At 40.2% G+C, this 22,443-nt stretch overlaps 1 protein-coding gene across 3 annotated transcripts in view; it reads right to left on the bottom strand.

Moving 5' to 3' along the window:
• Positions 1-22,443, bottom strand: part of Sphkap (SPHK1 interactor, AKAP domain containing) — a 133,632-nt gene that overhangs the window by 60,057 nt on the left and 51,132 nt on the right. For all 3 annotated transcript variants that reach the window (XM_055616410.1, XM_055616412.1, XM_055616411.1), the window contains one exon: positions 15,990-16,094. In XM_055616410.1, coding sequence (XP_055472385.1) covers positions 15,990-16,094 — 105 coding nt within the window. The remainder of the gene's footprint in view (positions 1-15,989; positions 16,095-22,443) is intronic.

The raw sequence follows: 22,443 nt of genomic DNA, 5'->3' as shown, positions 1-22,443 counted from the left end.
TTAAATATTGTTTTTTTTTATAAGTTGCCCTGGTCATGGTGTTTTGTCACAGCAGAAGAAAAGTAACTAAAATTGAAGTTGACATAGCCAGGAAGGGATTTCTTGTCCTTTGTAACTAACTGAAAAAAATCCGAGTTAAGGCACCAATTCTATCACCGTGTGATCTCAGACAAGTTTCAACACTACACATTTCTCTACTTAAGATACCTATTCCAGTTACTTCACGAAGTTTCTGTAAAAATTCCGTGCCACAGTACTGGTAGAAATACATCATACAGGGAGGCATTACTCAAGCATTGCAGTTGGTAATAGCAGACAGTAACAGCAGAAATATTCTCAGAAACACTTGAAAGAAATGAGAATATAGATCTGCAATCTCTCAACAGCCACTTACACAGCTAAGGGAAGGCTATCCCTTTAGGCTGTAACCCTGCCCTCCACCCCAGGTCCAGTAACTTGATTGCTGGGAAGCCTATAGCTGCACGGTGCTTCTCGGTCCAGGAAACCAGTTCAGTACATCTGCCATTACTATTGGTGACCCTTTAGTTCATTGCAAAGGAAACAGACCAGTAGCTGTGCTGTGTTCTGTCCAGTCAATCATCTCACTTATTTTTTGAAGGCTTAGAAAAACAACGGGCAGACTGCAAACCCCAAAATATGACGGCCACTTGGTAGAGAGCTTTCAAATGCAGTAGCAGCCAGAAACCCAGCCCTCCATCTGCCTCTAAAGTCTGTGTCCATGAAGGCAGTGCACAATTGTTGCCTTATTACATTGAAAAAATTCTAAACATTAATAGAGCTAATAGTGGTATTGCTGTTAATGCCACACTATTCCTTAGAGAAAAAAAAATAAATAAGTGAAAAGGGTTGATTGTGATGGTGTGCACTTAATATTCAGAACTGGAGAGGCTGAGGCAGGAGGATTGATTTCCAGGTCAGCCTGGGTGGCATTGTGAGACCTAATGTTATAAAAACAATGACAACTCTGAAGAAAGCACAAAGAGAAATCACTCCACAGTTGATTTCAAGTGAATGTTCAGCCTGTAGTTATGAAACTGTCCAGCAACTCTGTGAAAACACATCCTGTTGGATGACCTAAGAGGAAAACTGTATCAGGATATATTTTGGTTTATCTGACAGAAACTGTCAGATCAATTCACTTTACATTTTAACATATTACACACAAATATTGTTCATTGTTATGAATCTGTCTTACTGCCTTGCTTCGTTTTCAAACAAATGATGTAATGTAAATTTTCTCACACTGCAGGAATCTATTATTTCTTCTTTGTCTGGTGTGTGCTGTGAGTCTTTTTTTTTCCCCCAGTAGTTTCTTAAAGGCTTATCATTGATTAAATGTTGAAAATTGCTTTCTTTTTTGTTTTTTTAATAATATATTTTTATTAATTACAATTTATTCACTTTGTATTCCAGCTATAGCCCCACTCTTGTCTCCTCCCAATCCTGCCCTCCCTCCTCTCATCTCCTCCCATGGCCCTTCCCAGTCCACTGATAAGGGAGGACCTCCTCCTCTGACCCTAGCCTATCAGGTCTCTTCAGAACTGTCTTTCATAGTCTTCCTCTGTGGCCTGGCAAGGCTGTTCCCCATCCCTACCCCCTGCCTCAGGGGGAGGTGATCAAAGAGCCAGCCACTGAGTTCATGTCAGAGACACCCCCTGTTCCCCTTACAAGGGAGCCCATTTGAAGCTGAGCTGCCATGGACTACATCTGTGCAGAGGTTCTGGATTATCTCCATGCATGGTTCTCGGTTGGAGTGTCAGTCTCAGAAAAGTTCCCTGCGCCCAGATATTTTGGTTCTGTTGCTCTCCTTGTGGGGCTCCAGACCCTTCCAGGTCTTTCTATCTCCTGCTTCTTTCATGAGATTCCCTTCACTCTGCCCAAAGTTTGTCTATGAATCTGAGCATCTGCTTCAAAACCCTACTGGGTAGAGTCTTTCAGAGGCCCTCTGTGGTAGGCTCCTGTCTTGTTTCTTGTTTTCACCTTCTTCCAATGTTACCCCATTTGCCTTTCTGAATGAGGATTGAGAAACTTACCCAGGGTCCTCCTACTTGCTTAGCTTCTTTAGGTGTACAGATTTTAGTATGTTTATCCTATATTATATGTCTAATATCCACTTATAAGTGAGAATATACCATATGTGTCTATCTGCTTCTAGGATACCTTATTTGGGATGATCTTTTCTAGTTCCCACCATTTGCCTGCAAATTTCATGATTTCCTTGTTTTTAATTGCTGAGTAGTATTCCATTGTGTAAATGTACCACAATTTCTGTATCCATCCCTCAGTTGAAGGACATTTGGGTTTTTTTTTCCCAGATTATGAATAAAGCTGAAACGAACATGGTTGTGTAAATGTCCTTGTTGTATACTTGAGCATATTTTGGATATATGCCTAGGAGTGGTATAGTAAAAACTAAAAGAAAAAAAACCCACATGATAATCTCTTTAGATGCTGAAAAAGCACTTGACAAAATCCAGCATTCATTTATGTTTAAAGTCCTGGAGAAATCAGGGATACAAGGCACTTACCTAAACATAGGAAAGGCAATATACAGCAAGTCTATAGCCAACATCAAGTTAAATGAAGAGAAACTTAAATCAATCCCACTGAAATCAGGGACAAGGCAAGGCTGCCCTGCTTTCTCCATATCTCTTCAACATAGTTCTTGAAGTCCTTGCTAGAGCAATGAGACAAATAAAGGAGATCAAAGGGATTCAGTTTGGAAAAGGAGTCAAAGTATCACTATTTGCAGATGATATGATAGTATACATGAGTGACCCCAAAAATTCTACCGGGAAACTCCTACAGCTGATAAACACCTTCAGCAAAGTGGCTGGATACAAAATTAACTCAAAAAAATCAAAGCCCTCCTGTATACAGAAGACAAAAGGGCTGAGAAAGAAGTTAGGGAAACAACACCCTTCACAATAGCCACAAAGGACATAAAGTACCTTGGTGTAACTCTAACCAAGCAAGTCCAAGACTTGTATGAAAAACACTTCTACTTTCGGAAGAAAGAAATAGAGGAAAGTGCTTTCTTAACCTAAAACACAATTGAATTTTCTCTCAGAATACTAAACCCTATGTTGGAGCCCTGGCATATGAATAGGAATCTTCATAATTGTTTTAAATCAAAGCAAATTTTGCTGTGTGGAGAGTGAAGTTTAGATTAGACAGGAAAAAGACATCTTCTCAGACAAACTGATTGACAGAAGAAAAACAGTGAAAAAAGTTGAGTAGCTAAGAGCCTGTGATATTGATTGACAGATTCTCTTTGACATTGCCAAGGTAAACCAAAAATATATCCAGATACAGTTTTCCTCTTAGGTCATCTAACAGAATGTGTTTTCATAGAGTTTCAAGACAGCAGCAATCTGCTGAGTTAACAGAACCCACAATGAAGGCCAGGTGAAAAATGACTCAATCCATATACATACATACATATATATATATATATATATATATATATATATATGCAGCAAAAACATGATGTTATCAATAATTAAATTCATTCTCCTCCAATACTACATTGCCAAAAACAATGAGTAAGCCTTTGTAAAGGATCTTAAATTTGGAGAGGTATTTTGAGCTCATATATTCCCAGCCATTTTGGAATTTCTGGGAGGAAGATTTTGATTGTTAATTTCCGTGTGTGAGCGCACACATGTGGGTGCACTTACTTGCGTCTACATGCGCCACCCTCTACCTTCTATCATATATCAGTGTTGTTAGACCGAAACTGCTGTGAAGTTTCTTTACTAAATACACACCAATTCATTATTTTCTAGTTCAAAACACACAAAAGTGCTGGCTGTTTAAAGAACACAAGCCTCATTTTTTTTTTTTCCTATAGGTCGAGGTCATGATTATGTTGCAATAAAGGAATGGCATACGTAGACAGTGTGGTCTCCTCTACAGTTTAGCGACACAAAGACAGAGTCAGCGTAGGTCCTCAGGACCCATCATCACTGGAATGCCCTTAATCTCTAAGCATCATTGGCTAAACGCTACGTCACAAGCCAATGCACATAGTAACAAATGGAGCACGCTACGGTTCATTTTGTGGGCTTATTTTGAAGTTACATCCTTCACAGTTAGGCAGTCAGTAGTAAACAGGGACTTTTAGTGCACACTTTGCATGGCACCTGATCAATGTTTTCAGAATACTATTAACACGTAAATGTTCTGAAGTTGAACTCCATATTTTAGAAACCCCAACTTCATTTTGTTTTTCTTCTTTTTGTTTTTCCCCTTGCAAAATTTGCACTTCTCTTCACAGTTGCTGGATTGAAACAAAAATGAGATGTTATTTCTCAGGCACATTAAGTGCTCTATTCATGAAATAATTTCAACAGTTCCCTCAACAGAGCTGAATGTCACAGACTCTACCTGCAAGGACCAGGCAGGTGACACGAAGTGGGATGAGCCAAGGATATGGGAAAGGACTCAATTTCAGGTCTGTTAAGGGAATATGTGGATCTCTGAGGACCATATCTCCAGTAACAAAGGAAAAGTTAGCAAAAATTTATGAAAATACCATTTTAATTCTTACTGAATTATCTAAAGATCACACAAAGTGTACAGACAAACATTTTTTTTAAGAGGCTCTACTAAAACTAGTTTAAAAAGGAGAGACTGCACCCCTGTAGCTCTGACTTCCTGGCCTCTTATTCACTCTGGAGTGAGTGAATGTGGGCATCTGTATTCAGGGAAGAGTGAATCATTTATCCTAGGCTTCCCAATGACAGTTCCTGTATGTCACCGGGAGCTAGACTCACCAGAGTTCTTTATACCCTAAAGCATCGAACAAAAGATGTGACAGTTATTATATATTCATGAAAGCTAGTTACTGATTATGACATTTCTCTATGTATGTTCTACCTGTAAGACTGAGGTATTATCCTAGGTATATGATAGGAGAATACCAGGAGTCTGATGGCATTCTCTCTAGATCACTTGAAGGAAGTGTCCACACCGAGATAAGCCAGCTGAGTATCAGTGGCTAGCACCCTCATTTCCTATTAGCCAATGCTTATAAGCCTTCTGAGAGAGCCTTAAACTACAGTGTTTATTCATTTCTCCTGTTAGTACTTAGGTGAAGATAATGGACAAATTAAAGAAACTGATAAAAGGTCAAGGTCATGGAATAGATAAAAGAAAGACACATCTCTGCACACATACTTACCCCCGCACACCCATCCATCCACCCACCCACTCTGTGTTTCCAAGTTCTTACGGGAGCTAGTAAACCCCACAGTGAGGACTGTTGGCTGACATGCAGTGGATCTCCCTGGCTTCAGCTGGCTCAGAGAGGCTCTGTGTATGGACCACAGGGCTTGGATGCTATAAAGAGGCACTCTCATTGGTTCAGCATTGGCATCCAGATATGAGTCAACATTAGGGACACCCTGGAAAATGTTGTGGGGTAGATACTGTTGTAAGTTCAAGAATATTGTCATGCTTCTCTGAGGATTCATGGTGAACAGTGTCAAAGATATGAGAACAGCTAAGTGTAGGGCTGCTGAAGAGCAACAGGCAAATCTGGTAATCCTGTTCATTCCCTCACTGAATGGCCTGCAGATGAGCCAAAGCACACTATTTCAGGCAGGACTTTTGTATCCCAGACATTCAACAAATTATACCTCTAACCAAGTTGTATTTGACATTGCTACAAAGACCCTCATGCTATCCAGCCAGCACTTCTGGTTGTCTGTGTGCTAGATGGGAAGGTGTGAATGAGAACACAGTGGGCCACCAGCCAGACGTGTCGCCTGAGTCCATCGCTATGTGGAGGAGGCTGTCATTTCCTCATGCTCTCAGCCTTCCCTTTCAGCAGGGTTTCCAAGCACTCCTTCCCATTCCTACCACCAACCCGCCATAATTGCCACACTCCTTGATTTTCCTGCTTCAGACGTCAAGCAAAATATTCCTATCGCTCAATAGTGTCTCTGCCCTACATATTTTACAACGTGTGCCTCAAGTAAGTCTACTTCATAACCCACCCACACTCAATTCTCTAAAATAAATCAGGTTGGATGGAATTACTATTTTTTTTATTTTTTAATGTTATTTTAGCTCAAAAGAGTTTGTTTTATTGCACATAGATGTTTTCATATAAAATATTCTAATCATGGCTTTCCATTTCCCAGCTCCTCCCAAGTCCTTCCTACCTCTTACCCCACCCATCACAACCTCTCCTGCCCTATCTCATTAGAAAACAGTCATGTAAAAATATAAAATAAAATAAGAAAATGAAAACAAATAAACAAGAGCAGAACACTGCAAACAAACAGGAAAAAAAGAGCCAAAGAAAAAGCACAAGAAACACATGTAGATGTAGAGACACACACATTCACACAGAGAGAAATATCATAAAAACATAAAGCCCGAAAACAACATATAAGCAAAAGTAATTGCACTTTTTGCTTCCTCCAACCTCTCTCATGTCCCCTATTCTCTCTCAAATCCATGCCTCTTTGCTTTGATTACTATTGTTATATGTATGTGTATGTAATATATATTTATATGTATATGTATAAGTTAGACTGACCAATTGGAATTGAATGTCAAATTAGGGAGCTCAATTCTGGTGAAAACTCCATTTATCAGCATTTTTTAGTTGCCTATGGTGGTTCTTTGTCTAAGGATGGGGTCCATGAGATTTTCCTGCCCCCACCTCAGGCTGTCTTCTCTTGCTCCTGCCTCAAGCATCCCATGGTGGCTTCTGACTTGCAAGGCAGATACAGATGAACTTGAACTTCCAATCCTCTTGTTTCCACATCTCAAGTGAGGGTATCACTATGTGCACCTTAAGTGATGCTACAGATCAAACCTAAGGCATTAGGCAACCGTTCTACCAACTAAGCCGTATTCACAGTTCTATTTGGGAGTAATTTCTGTACAAATGTTGACATTCTTAAATTCACAGAAAAAAAAAATCCAAAAGCTAAATATCTAGAAACTTCTGATTCTCTGTCTCCTTCCCTCCCCACTCTGTGTGTGTGCATGTGTGTCTGTGTGTAGCTGTGTTGTTGCATGTACGAGCACCTATTAGTGCATCTACATATGATTATTTGTGTACATGAACATGGAGGTCAGAGATCAGGGATTAGGGACGCTAACTGACCTTCTTTTAAAGATAGTGTTTTTCAATGACCCAGAGTCTGCCCGTTAGGATAGGGTAGGCTGGCTAGCCAGTGTGCCTCAGAGATCCACCTCTCTGCATCCTCAGTGCTGGGATTACATGTGCCTGCTACGAGGCTGGGGGGAAGGCTCTGCCTGAAAATGTGCCAACTGCCAAGCCTGATCAATCCCTGGGATTATACTATATAGTGGAAGAGAAGCAGTTCATACACATTATCCTCTACCCTCCTCATAGCAGGTTTGGCATGTGTGTTCACATGCTGATACACACTCCTGTGCCATGCTTGCCTTTCCTTTCTTTTTAATGTGGGTTATTTTACAAGTGTTTGTTTACATGTACCATATGTCTGTCTTGTGCCCACAGAGGCCAGAAGAGAACATCAAATACCTTGGTACTGGAGTTATAAATGGTTGAGAACCACCTTGTGGGTGCTAGGTGCAGAAACAGGGTCCTCAGCATTAGCGGCCAGTGCTCTTAATTGCTGAGCTATCTCTCCATCCTCCTTCCTGCCTTCTTATCACGGACTCTTCTGTCCCACCTCGCCTATCACCAACCTCTGGAAAACATTGTGTGTTTCCCAGTGTGCTGCTGTCAAAGTGTTTTGTCATGACTCTGGCTTTCTGCATGGCAGAAATTAGGATAAAGATGGTGAATCAATTCTTTTGGAATTAATAACCAGTTTGGTTAAAATGCAGGGTCCTGGTCCTAAGTTAGGTGCTAAACTAATTTATCATCCTCTCGAGGAATTAAGTGTTGTGGAGCTGGCAGAGGGGAACTGAGGATACAATTATTTTATTTGTAACAAAGGAAAATTAAATCTAGGAATTAGCTGCTGTAGAATTTCTCAAGGGGAAAGCTATCTGGGTCTGATATCTCATTGCTTGTTTCCCCTGTTTGCTTTCAATTCTTGATTTTAATTCTTAGGTTAGGTTGAAAGGTCATAAATACAGAATTTAAAAGTCAAATGGCTTTCATAACCAATTTAGGTAGAAGAGAAGCAGAGAAAGAGAAGATTACTACACCTCTGTGGATTTTGACTTGGGAAAATGAATAGGTTACAAAACTATCAGAAATGGAAACACTGTGGACATTGACTTGAGAAAGGACCATGCAAGCCACAGTGCACGCCTGATTGGATACTTCTCTTCAGTTGTATAATATTTGAGGTGTTCATGTGGGCATATCTACTGGGCCCATGGAAATGATCCTGCAGTTTAGAGGTGATGGTCATCAGTGAGAGGCAGGATTGAGGCTATGAGGTATGGATAAAACAGGGTCAAAGACAGCATCAAATGACAAGAGACCCAGCTTCCAGATAGATCTGGAGGAAACACTAAACCACGTACTAGGTTGTGGGGTGGGGGTGGGGCAAAAGTCCATCTTGAAGTTTACAAAGGAATAATTCTAGATGCAAGAGAGGAATCTGAAAGAGAGAGTGTAGTTTTTGAAATCATGGAGAATATAGTTTTTTTTTTTTTCCAGAGGCTGAAGTGAAGGTATGGGTGAAATTTCAGCCACCTCTGTCAAGAGTGAAGTCAGGAAGGCAATGGCAACATGCCATGCCATGGATTTAGTGACACACACCAGGAAGACTTCAAAAAAATGGTGAGGAAGATGTGTCAGTATAGCGGAGAGTATGATGGGGAGTATGCTCTCCCTGGCTTTCCAAAGGGTATTTGGTTTGACAGGAAAATGAGTTCAAAGCAAGTGGTTTCATTTTGTAATTTTTCTTGCAAGAAATTGGGAAAACACGAGTATTTAGAAGGATAGAGGAGAAATATGTACAAAATCATTAAAAAAAAAAAAACACTGATTTTTTTTTTCTTTTTGACCAGGAATGATCTTTTAAGATAACAGAGATTTTGAGGAGTAAGAGATTGAAGTAATTGAGTCAGTTCCCAGTAAAACGAGAAATACAGGAAAATGCAGTTGTGCAGTTGTGTTTTCTTTGGGAAATTACTCTGAAACCATGAATGAATAATGCCTGTCCCTGCCTGACTGAGTAATCCTTAAAGATGGAAATGACTTTTTTTTTTTTGCATGAATGTAACAAATGTTCTGGACACAAAAAGTTTGTGGCAGTTTATATTAATGCAAGCAGGTACCAAGACAGTCCAGGCTAGAGATTTGAGTGATAGCAGGCATTCTAATGTAACTGGCATTGGGTAAGTAAGTGGGGATGGAGCTACATGGAAGGCAAGATGTGATAAGAAAATGCAGAGGGTCTTTCCGTCAGACACTTGGGTATAAACACACCTCGTGGGCACATTTTTATTTTTTAGATTGTTCTTCCTTGGTTGAGGCTTCCTGAAGGGTGATGTGGACTTACCAGAACGATGGCTTCAGCAGATAATGTATCTATGCATATGTAATACAGATACACGTGGATAAAAGAGGTGAATTGGGATAGTCTATGTCCGCCACCCTCCACTCTCTGGGTTAGGTGAGATTGTTCTCTACAGCAACTCCCGGGTGTAAGAGTACCAAGAAGAGGTGGTCTGGATAAATAGTAGTGACCACTTGGATAAGTTAAATAAAGTGACAAGAGAGGGAATCTCAGTAAGTTAACTGGTCCTATAGCATTTCTTTTGAGCTGGAAAACACTGTGGAATTGTGTAGTAGCACATGGTAAAATGACATAAGCCCAAGCTGGAGCCCCACCAGCTGACCCTAACCCAGGAGTTGCCTTGTGTTTTGATTATACAGTGTTTCATGAAAATTACGGGCCTGGAACATTGCTATTTAAAGACAAGAAGCAGTGGCATGCTTGCTCATCTTAGCTCCTATGAAAAAGTGAGACAAGAAGCAGACTGGCTGCCAATAGCAGGAGTCCATCAGGTTGTAAGATTAGGGGACTTTCCTGTGGCTTTCAGAATTCTATCATAGAACTGTATCTCACCTAGTAAACGGCAGCAGGTGAGTAATACATACATACGTCATATGTCCATCTGGAAATGTATAGAAATTGCAATGTCCCAGTGGCATTGGATTCTACTTATGGCAAAGGCAACAGCCCTGAATTAATCTTGATTTTAGAGATGTACTCGAAACATGTGTTGATAGCCTCATGGCACTTTCCTTCTAGTTTCTCCCCTGGGTACAGATGGCTTTTAATTACAGTGACAGGTAGGCTGGATTCACTGGAAAATAGTGAAGTCTTTGTTTCTCTTCCATGATTATGGTAGTCTGGTGTGCAATGTGGAGCTAAAACACAGATTTGGGTGAATCACCCCATTGGGTGATTGGAGGTTAAAGCCTCAGAAAATTTGGACAAATGCTTTCCAACTGGATGTAATTTGGGGTGCCCTCCCATCTACTCCCTGTCCCCCATCTTCTCACTACACCTAGGGGACACCGTGAGGTCCTGAGTTAGTTTTGTTTGTCACAACTTGGAGATGTGTTACTGCTGGAACCTAATGAGTAGAGGACGGTGAAGTTAGTATACATGTTACCGTGTACAGGACAGCCCATGGGAACAAATAATTACACAGCTTAATGTTTAAGCAGTACCAGAGGTGAAACATCTTAGTTTATAAGACTACTCAGAGGTGACCCATAAACTTGCCCTAGCTGAGGTGGCTGCCTTAGACTCTGTACTTAATGATACTATATTAAACCAAACAAAAGGTGCAGCGTAACAGGGAAAACTCTCACCCAGTTCAGCTACTGCAAGTGCTTCTGGGAAGTACACAAAATGCTTCTAGATGATCCAATTAAACCCCATGGCATTACACAGGCCATGGACAAATGGACAGAAGGCTGCCTCTGGTCTATTAAAATGTATAGCAACTGATATTGAAGAGCAGAAATTCTGTTTCCATATTTAATATGCTCTCATTTCCCCATTAACCTTTAAAGCAAACCTTGTCGTTGTCACAAAAGAGGTAACTAATACTCCTGGGAATACAAAACAGATATCTTTTAGTACTTGTTAGCCAGATCATCCTCCTAATATTTGTATTTTTCAACCTTGAGCATATAAGATTAAAAAAATCAACTATTCCTTCCCACCATTCCCCCTAGGATATCAAAAATAATTGAGTAGGCAAGACAGGTTGATACAAACAAACAATTCTAAAGAGAAATAGAAAATGACGTAGTCATACCTTCAGGTGTTAGAGGGATTTTAATGAGAATAGTTATTTATTATTGCTGGCTTTTCTTGACTGATAGGCTTTTCCCTCAAAGAAAAATTGCGATAATGGGAGGAGGTGTTGAGCATTTGAAACATGTCGCTATTCTGAGCTATTTTAATAATGTGTCCTGTCAAAACGAATTAAAAATAGTTGATAAATGATGTAAACACTCAGGCTGCATAAGCACGCCCAGATCTACACATCCAACCACTTTTTTTTTAGTGGCAAAATGTTGAGATTTGTAAAATATTTTATGCCTTTAAATTTCAGGCTTACAGACTAAAGTAATAATCCCTTGCTGTGTCTGGGATGCTACAGCATGCAGATCATCAACCACGCATGTATTCTGAGTGTCCCAGATACCTTGTAAACTGCTTCTTTCTCTTGATAGCCACTCCCACCCCATGGACTTCTGCTCTCCAACACCCATTGATGACATTTAAGACTCTAGCCCTGACCTTGCCAAGAGTTCTAGCTTCTATATCCAGATATCTAGCTGTCATTTCTACTAGAATGAATAAATGATATTCAATCATCCCCCACCTTCCAATATCTAGTCCCCCTTCCTCCATCCCTCACCCCTCCCTCTCTTGATAGCTCTCCTCACTTGTAGTAAATAATACTACCTATGGCTCAGGACTCCAGCCAAACAATACCAGTGTAATTATTCTTAGCTATTCTTCAAAAACATTATTGCATACACACTTATGGCTTTAGTTTTTTTCTGTTTACTCTTATGTTGCTTTGAATTAATTTGTTTTGTTTAATTTATTACTTTTGTATCAATTATTTAAGGCTTAGAACACATTTTCTTATATATATGTCAAAATCATTAGGATAATAGAACACATGAACATTTCTCTCATCTCACATAGTTATCAACCTGCCTTTTCCATGGCTGGAACAGCCACAGCCTATACATCAAATGAAAATATCAATTAAAATACACTATTATTAATTATGTAGTTCCTATTGTACACTGTATATTTTGATGTGTTTGCAACCTATTTTTAATTTACAATTACACAGGGAGCCCTTATTACCAAGTGCTTATATAGTCATTTAAAGCCTGGTATATAAAGATATATAAGCTTTCACAGTTATGTTTTACAGCAGAGCAGTTTTTCCTAAATCATTGGCTTCTGGCAGCTTAGACATGTTTAGCAGTCATTTTGTTTTTCTAAAAGTCCAAATGCTTCCTCTGGGAATTTTGAATTTTAAATTTCCTGATGAGGAAGATGCATAGGATGAGGCCAGGCCACATAGACAGGTTAAAGGATTTGTGCTCCATTTCAACAAGAGTTATGTCACTTTATCTAGCCTGGGAGCTAGGCTGAGAAGCAAGCTTTCCAAGAGGGTCCTTTCTTCTGGACTCATGAAGGGTTTTCGTATTAGAGCTGGAAATATGTCAGAGAGAAGGAAGGAAGAAGAATGTGGCTAGAAAACAACAAACTTCTATGGATGAGGGCTGAGAGCTATTCACATCCTCTGTCTTCCGAGAGGCTGCTTGCTGAAGCAATGCTCCAGACTGAGTAAGATCCTTCCTAAGGCAAAAGTCTCTTCTTTAACATGAGGGGAGGTGTTTTGCTCTGCCATCCTTCACTAATATTTGATGTTTCTTGCCTTTCTATGGGTGGCATTTAGCTTTTCTTTAAGATTCCTCAGTGACAAAGGAATGCTGTTGTGCAGAGGGACCTGAACTGTGTCAGGCAGATTTTTCTCACTGTGTCTAAGGACCTGATAAAAGAGCTTTAAGGGTCAGAAAGATTTATTTTGCCTTAGAGTTTGAGCAGAAGTGGCTATGTGTGTCATGGCCATTTGGCATCATTGTTTCTAGATGAAGAAGACCTAGTAGGCAAGGGAAAAGAAGATACTGTGTGTATGGTGGGGTCAGTAAAGAGAAAGAGAGAAGAGGGAAGTAAGGAGGAGAGGGAGAAGCAGAAAAGAAGAGGAAGAGAAAGAGAAAGAAGAGAAGAGAGGAGGAAGGGAGTGGTGAGAGGGACTGAAGGAGAAAGAGGGGGAGAGGGAGGGGAAAAAGGAGAGGGAGAGAATGAATATGTCCCTCCAGGCTATACTGCCAGTGATTCTCCAAACAGGCGCCATTTCCTAAGGTTTCTACTGCCTTTTAGGAGTACCACCATTGGGAACCATATGTAGCCTTTCCAGGATTTTCTACATTCAAAGAGTAACAAACTATAACAATGTTTTTCTGTGGCTCTAAGTTCAACACTGGTTTTAAATTTTTATGCTCCACACCAAAGAAGTCAGGGATAAAAGACATCTTGTTTATAGTTCATCCTAAAACAATTCATAAGAATGTATGTGCTACTAGTTACATAAAAACACATCAAGGAGAAATAACTAACCCTCACAGTTTGCAGTTCAGAAACAAAACCTGTACCAATACATGGACACAATACTCCAATAATTTCCAAGCCTGAAGCCCTTCCTCAAAAAACAATTTTTTTTTCAAGTGACACCAAACCAATCTATTCTAGATATAAAATTAGCTACTAATTGAAGTAAGGACAAAATAACCGAAACAGCAATCTACTTAATGTTGTGCCTTCCAGAATAACAAAAAGATGGCAGAGCAATAAACAGAGTCCCTACCGGTTCCTTGGGGGTCTGTTGTGATTGTCTGTAAATACTTTAAGCCAGGGATAGTTTCATAATACTGATTTTTCTAAAATTAAACTTTAATGAAGGGATTATTTTTAATGGAACTATTTTAAATCTTCCTTTAAATTACACCCCCCCCCCCCCAGGGAGGCTTCTGAGATTGGATATTAGCAACAGGCTGCTTGGGAACTTCCTATGTAGTCCAGACTGGCCAACAACACTTGATCATCCTCCTGTAATCCTGGGATTACAGGCATCAATCACAGTGCTTGCTGGCATTTACATTACACTTTCATGGGGTTATGAGAAAATGAATTTTTACCCATTGTTTGATAAAGCGTTTGTTCTATAGCCCAGGTAACCCTGAACATCAGTCCCCCGGTAGCTGGGAGTATAGGTTTGTTCCACCCTGACAAACTGAGAAACAGTTTTGAAAAAAGAATTCAATACTCTTCCTTGACTGCTTAGTTCCACCCTGTGGTTGTTCTGTCAAGATTTCCTTCTCCTAGCCCTATATGTCTATAGTATACCCTAGGTCAGCTGTAGCTATGAAGTTTTCTTAGAAATATGGAACCCTGGTATCTTAGGTAGGATTTTATCGCTGTGATGAGACGCCATGGCCATGGCAACTATTATAGAAGAAAACATTTAATTATGGCTGGCTTACAGTATCAGAGGTTTAGTCTATTATCATCATGTCAAGGGGCATGGCAGCATCCAGGCGGACATGGTGCTGGAGAAGGAGCTGAGAGTACCACATCCCAATCAGCAGGCAGCAGGAAGGAAGAAGGAGCCACTAGGTGTGGCTTTGAGCTTTTGCTGCCTCAAAGCCCAACCATAGTATAGCCACACCTCCTCCAACAAGGCCATGCCTCCTAATACTGCCTCTCTAGGCCTATGGGGGCCATTTTGAGTCAAACAATCACACCTGATCTTTCACAGTTCTCCCTACCCTAGAACCTCACCAAGCTCAAAGAGAAAGAATTTAGAAAGTGACTACAGGATACATTAGCTAAAGACTAGTTTTCTATAGGGATCTTAACATGCATTTTTGGTTCATAGCCATGAAGGTAGTTTTCTCTTTCCCAGCAGGTACTTACTGCAAATAGGTTTTTGGTTAGGGGTGGGTCCTTGTGTCCTCTTCCCTTTCCAAAAAGTAGAGAGTATATTGAGTGTGTTGGGGCCGTGAGTGCCGTGACACTCCTCTCTGTGAAATGGTCCTTGCGCCGCCTGCTAGAACTGCTCTGTTCAGGACCTATCAAAAGTGACCCACCCCATTTTCATCCTTCTGTAATTTTTTTTTCTTTTCTTTTGAAACAGATACGCCAGCACAGAACTTGCCCCCAGGAATAGCTAGGAGGTGGTGCTCTCAATTTAGCCAGGAGAAATACATTTCTGCCCCCACTTGAAAACACTGCCTAGTCCCTGTTCTCATGACCCCCGAGAGCTAGGCGATTTCAATCACAGTGCAGCATACCGCCCGCAGGGAAGGAGCTCTGCAAATGCTTACACGGTGTGTGCTCGTCTTCTAAAGCCTAAGACTTACACAGTTTATCTATGAAAATATTTCATGCTTCACAGAGGCTTTACATAGACAGCCCAGTACATTAAAATTCATGCCTTTTTACTTCTTAGGTTGAGGGAGATTTCAAAATTGTAGCTCTAAGTTATAAGAATGCTGGAAAATTCTTACCTAATTTTCTATCAGAAAAAACACCTTTTAACGGGAGTTGTAAAACATATTGGAAAGAAGCCAAAAGAGCTATTGAGCTTTTAGACTTTTCTTCCTATACTACAATTTTATTTCTGAATATGTGCCTGGGTCACTTTTTTTTTTATAACAGTTTTTCCCTTTTCAGGGGAGTGATTGTATTAGTTCATCTATTTAAATGAAGCATCGATATGAGCTGTCTGTTATTGTGCTGTCTATCCTCATGTTCCACTCAGGGATTTCTAACAGGATACTTTTCCAACCCTTTTAAGAAGTTTTTGCCTTAGGTACATGCCCTGGTTTCCTGCATTTTCAGACTGTGCTCCCCCACCCACCCAGAGTTCCACACACTCACAGAAGCACAGTTTTCAGACTCTTCCACAAACCCAATCTGGCAAGGTGTCCTCTGGTTCTGCAGCCAGTAGTCTGTGGATTCCAGCAAGCTGTTGCTACGAAGGACCTGGGGGAACACAGACAAGCCTTTCAGCATTGTTCAGCACGGCTTTCTATCCAAACAAGCGAAGAACCCTAGACGCAGTCCCCTTCCCCCATTTCCTCCAAGCAGCTGGAAAAGAGGAGGCAGAAACCCGATGGGTGAAAGCAGCATTAGAAAGTACAAAACGCTCTGCCAGGAGCCGGCTTGCCGTTGTCATTGATGCTCCTTTTTTTTTTTTTTTCATAAAATGTGACACCAGAAACACCAACTTGTGTTTGACATTTGGGGTGACGCCTACCTGTCAGTGGGCATAGAAATTTCATTTATAGTTAATGTTCTCTTTAAAAATTCTAATACTTTTTACATTTATTTTTAATAATTGCAACTTATTTACTTTCTATCCCAGCTGTAGTTCCTTCCCTTGTCCCCTCCCAATCCCACTCCCTCCCTCTTCTCCTTCCTTGCCCCTCCCTCAGTCTACTGATAGGGGAGGTCCTCCTCTTCTTCCATTTGATCCTAGCCTACCAGGTCTCATCAGGACTGGCTCCATTGTCTTCCTCTGTGGACTGGTAAGGCTGCTCCACCCTCAAGGAGAGGTGATCAAAGAGCCAGCCACTGAGTTCATGTCAGAGACACCCCCTGTTCCCCTTACTAGGGAACTGACTTGGACACTGAACTGCCATGGGCTACATCTGTGCAGGGGTTCTAGGCTATCTTCATGCATGGTCCTTGGTTAGAGTATCAGTCTCAGAAAAGACCCCTGTGCCCAAATATTTTGGTTCTGTTGCATTCCTTGTGGAGCTCCTGTCTCCTCCAGGTCTTTCTATTTCTCCCTTCTTTCATAAAATTCCCTACACCCTGCCCAAAGTTTGGCTATGAATCTCAGCATCTGCTTTGATACCCTGCTGGGTAGAGTCTTTCAGAGGCCCTCTGTGGTAGGCTCCTTCCTGTTCTCTGTTTCCTCCTTCTTCTGATACCTATCCCATTTTCCTTTCGGAATGAGTATTGAGCAACTTACCCAGGGTCCTCCTTCTTGCTTAGCTTCTTTTAGTGTACAGATTTTACTATGTTTATCCTATATATCTGAGTAATATCCACTTATAAGTGAGTATATACCATGTGTGTCTTTCTGCTTCTGGGATACCTCACTTGGGATGATCTTTTCTAGTTCCCATCATTTGCCTGCAAATTTCATGATTTCCTTGTTTTTAATTGCTAAGTAGTATTCCATTGTGTAAATGTACCACAATTTCTGTATTCATTCCTTAGTTGAGGGACATCTGTTTTTTTTCCAGATCCTAGCTATTATGAATAAAGCTGCTATGACCATGGTTGAGTAAATGTCCTTGTTGTATACATGAGCATATTTTGTATATATGCCTAGGAGTTGTATAAGCTGGATCTTGAGGTAGCACTATTTCTCACAATGCTGAACATCTATGTCTCAAATACCTGCATTTGTAAATGAAACATTATCAAAGCTTAAATCACACATTGATCTCAACACCTTAAAAGTGGGAGACTTCAACATTCCACTCTCACCAAAGGTCAGATCATGTAGACAGGAGCTAAATGAGGAAATAATGGCACTTAAAGAGGTCCTAAATCAAGTGGACCTAAGATATGTCTACAGAGCTTTTCACCCAAACTCAAAAGAGTATACTTTCTTTTCAGCACCTCATGGAACCTTCTCAAAAATTGATCATATAGTCAGACACAAAGCAAGCCTCAACAAATACAAGACAAGTGAATACTTTTTTACTTTACAAATTCATGTTTTCATTTTTGGTGCATTGCCTATTCTATATTTCTTTGATTGCACTGACATAGTTACAAAATTGGGCACAAATTTTCTAGAACACCAAAGGCAGTAAGCTGTTAAAAATATTATGAATAATACAGTTCCATTAGTAAAACAATTTTTCCATTTAGCAATATTATGCCAAAATAAGAAGAAATTCAACACTCAAATCAACAAACCCAGATATGATTTATAAATGCATTTTTTTGGCCTTGGGTTTAAAAGCAAAGAATCATTTTTCAGAGTCAAATATTTTGAAGATACAATTTCTTAAATAACCACATGACTCAGTTTTGAATATGAATTATCTAAATAGTGTATGCATTTTTTTCTCATTTAAGATTTCCAACGTTATAATGGTTCTCCTTTAAGATGAATGCCTGTTAATTTGTGATTCTATTTAATCAACTCAGTTAATGACCTCTAAAATAGAATCCTAACTCAATTACAACAAAATATTGTCTCTTTTATCCTATAAAACAGAAATATATTAACTTAGTTTTAGAATAGAGCTAACATATAATTCTGAAAATATTCAGTAGCTTTTTTTTTTGCCTTCAATCTGCTATCTTACTTGGGTATATCTTCCTATTTCATATTTATTGTTACATAAGGATTACAAATCTTCATCCTTTTTTTTGGAATAACATACGAGATAGCGTGCACATGAGCAGGTGGTTGAATGGTGAACTTGCTGCTGTTTCTGCAACCAAACCTGTCAGTGGGGCTTCTCACTCCTCTTAGAGGGAAAGGCTATCTAACACCACTAACATGGATATAGGCATACAGTTACTGTATAATTCAAATGCTGATTTCTGTCCTTCCCATATATGGGTTCAACCCTTATTCTGAGAATCTTCTGTCTCAATGTTGTGTAATTCCCAATTGTCCCCTAATATGCCAATAAAGCAGCTTACTGCCAATCACTGAGCAGGGAAGAGAATAGGGCTGGACTTCCTGCCAGCCAGGGGAGGAGGAGGTAGGGAAGGAAGTAGGGGATTCAGCCACCAGAGAGGTGCAAGAGAGATCAAGAGAAGGAGCTGAAGCAGGGAGCTACAAAGTGCAAATATTTCTGGGATGTGTAGTGGGAGGAAACCAGATTAGTTTAGAGAGTTAATAATAGAATTATAACTGCTCAATTATTGTGTTGTGAAGCTTATTATTTAAAAAATATGAAAGCATATTGATTATGTGATAGCTAGATTAAGAGAAACTAAGAGAAACAAACACAGTTTTGTAAAAATAACTTTAACATGTGTCATTTGCTGTTTTACTGTCCATTATCTCTGAGTATTCAGTTGCATTTCTAGAAACAATGTGACTTGTGGTGGCTCAGAGGATTGAATGTAAAAACACCATGGAGAGAGCTGTTATCTCTTAAAGAAGAGTAGGGGCAATGGACACTGTCATCAGAATGTATTGTACAAAAGAAGAATAAATAATAAGAGAAAAGAAAAAAAAGAATTTGAAGATATTTGCAAACATTCAAAGTAAATTCATATTCTCATCACTCAAAAGTTTTATTGATTTGAAAATAATATGTATTTATTTAATGAATATGTTATCAAGTATTTAACATCTTAAAAGTAGCCATGTTAGACATAAGGAAGAAGGTGCCAGAAACATAGGTCTGTCAGTAAAGTGCTTGCTATAGAAGCAGGAGGACCTGAGTTTCATTCCCAGAACCCACATTTAAAAGCCAGGCTTCCTCAAGGCGAGGACAGGTGTCACCTGATGGTGAAACACTTGGAGTTACCATCTGGCCTTCACATGTACGTGTGCATGGGAACCTGTGCGTGCATGCAGGCGCATGCACCCCTCCCCCCAAGGAAACAAAACAAAATAAAATAAAAACTCTAAAATAAGCAGATAAATAAAAGAAGTCTAACTTAGTGTAGATTCCCAAAGAATTTTGTGTTCTTTGGATCACATGTTTTTTAATTTTAAAAAGTCAAGAGCCTAGATTAACTTCACTTAGAGCAGAAGCCATTAATAGTAGGACAAGTTGGGCCAAGGAGTTTAAACTATGATTCTTAGCTTTTGCATCTATGAGAAGGGATTAAAAAAAAAAGGACTGATGAAACATGGAGAGGGTCCATTGAGGCACTGTGGTGAGAGCATGGACGGGGTCCACTGAGGAACAGAGGTGGAAGCAGGGAAGGTAAAATGAAATGACATAAGGATATGTAGAGGCAAATTTTATCTCACAAATATTCTGGTCTGAGGTATAATTTTCATTGTGTATTTTATAGGGTTGATAATTACTGCTGGTATTGTCTGCAGGGTTAGAAAATTCTAAGAATTGAGCTGTTTAAAATTCACTTGAACATAGACAAAGTTCTTCCCAGAAAGTACGATCGACAATGATGATCTTGAGTCTCAGATGGTTTGGGGGTTTGGGGTTTCTGCTCCACAAAAACTTGACCTTGGATTTAGTCTTGAGGGCACAAAGGTCTGTTTGTCAGTTCCTTGAACACTGCTCCCTTCCAAGTATCCAAAATGGTCTCATCTGGAGTGTCTCTAAAAACTTATCCTGTTGTCTAATTTTTTTAAAGTAAAATCTCATTTTATGTACTTTAATTTATGGTCAGATGTTCCTCATTAAGATTCCTGGGTAACATTTTCCTTTACGAAAGAGAAACTTTTGTGGTATGAATGATACAATTGGTTTAATCCACTTAGGGATAACAGGATATTGTAATTTTCATAGACAGCGTGGTTTGAAGCCTATTTCAGTTATCACTAGACAACTGGTGCCACAGGCTTGTCCCTGGCCTTTCTTTGATCTTCAGGATTTGAAACTCCATTATTGAAACAAAAAACTCATTAATTCTGCATCCTGGGAACATCAGAGCTTAAACCACAGGCACCAGATGAACACAAAGGCTAATCCTGCTTTACAATGAAGCTCAATAAACATTCTAACCGGAATCATCTCCTCATCATTTCAGAGCTCACTCTTCAAAAATTAGGCTGTGGACCTTGCCTGTTGGGATTCTGACTGACAAAAAGGCACATCATATTGTGGTCACAGCAAATTGTTTCAATTTTCACATTAGCATTTGACAGATCTTTCTCCTAGGCCATCCTGAGGAGTGGGGAGAAGTTGAATTGCAGTTCCCTTGGCCCTTTCTGTGTGTGCAAAGTGGCCACAATTTTCAAATGATGGATGGGGAGTGGCACATGTCAGCCAGCCACTTGCCACCTGCCACCTAGAAACTCCTACACCTGAGGAAGCGGCTGTCTGATGCGAAGCTATCTAGCCTGTTCCTTGTGCTTACTAATTATTGGTGGTTTCTGGCTCCCATCCCCCCATTTTAATGTGTGTGTGTGTGTGTGTGTGTGTGTGTATTTTTTTACACGTGTGTTGGTGTGCCTGTGTTTGTAACTATGTACATGGTTACATATGACAATGAAGGCCTAAGACTGATGTCAGAGCTCATTCTTGATTGCTCTTTTACTCTTTATTGAGGCAGGCATGGTCTCTCAATCAAGCCCAGAGCTCTCCAATATGGCGTCTGACTAGCCAGCTTTCCTGGGAATGTTCTCTGTCATCTAAAGCTGGAATCACAGGCTGTCTCCCACACCCCTGCCATTTACACAGGTGCTATAGATCTGAACTGCATTCCCGAAGTTCGAGTGTCAAACTTTTTGCCTAGCCTGATTAGAATTACTTATATTAACATTAATAATTAACAAAATGATACTTCATTGGGAGCTCTGAGCTAATGCTCGAACATATTATTTCAATTAAATCTCTAGACTTGTGGATTACAATGGGAAGCTAACATGTGCACATGCAATGAAACAGTTCCTGTCATATTAAAGTAACCAGCAGGAGCCATCTTTAACAGTTATTATTTTCTCTGCTCTTGATCACAGGGGTCTGTGATTTGTTTGTTTGGCATAGAAGCAGCATTAGCGCCTATCTCTCAGATATCAGGGCCTTGACTCAGGCCTTAATCTTTGTATGATAGTGGTACCTTGTGCCTCGTGCCTCTCACGTTTAGGACATCTGCCCTAATTTAAGGACCCAAGTCTGGGTGATTTGAAAGTTGTGTTCCAGTCCTGATTCTCTGTCAGCTAACTCTTGTTCTTTCCTAGCTCCTGGCCCCAGTTTCCCTGGGTAAATTCATTATATCAGGCTATCTGAGGTAAGCACTACCCTTGTACCAAGCTCCATGTTATCTTACCCTTCACACTTCACACTTCCTAACTCCTTTTCCATATGTTAGTAGTCCAACAGAAGGCAGCAGATGAATGAGAAGAGAAGGAGAAGCAGGGGGAGGGGGAGCAGGAAGAGGAGGAAAAGGAGGAGGAGAAGATGAAGGAGAAGAACAAGAAGAGGAGGGAGGAGAAGAAGGAAGAGGGGAGGGAGGAAGAGCCAGGAGGCAATGTTTGTGCATACCTTTAATCCCAGAACTTGGGAGGCAGTAGAAACCTTGAATTTGAGGCCAGCCTGGTCTCTAGAGGGGGTTCTAAGGTAGCCAGAGATACACAGTGAAACCCTGTTTCGAGACTACAAACAAAACAACAACAAAGGGAGCTGGAGAAGTAGCTTTGAGACTAAGA

This window comes from Psammomys obesus, unplaced genomic scaffold, assembly GCF_907164565.1.
Source record: "Psammomys obesus unplaced genomic scaffold, mPsaObe1.curated_primary_1811, whole genome shotgun sequence".
In the NCBI taxonomy this organism is placed as follows: Eukaryota; Metazoa; Chordata; class Mammalia; order Rodentia; family Muridae; genus Psammomys; species Psammomys obesus.
The sequence above is the reverse complement of the archived record's forward strand: the minus strand, read 5'-3'. Positions and strand labels throughout refer to the sequence as shown.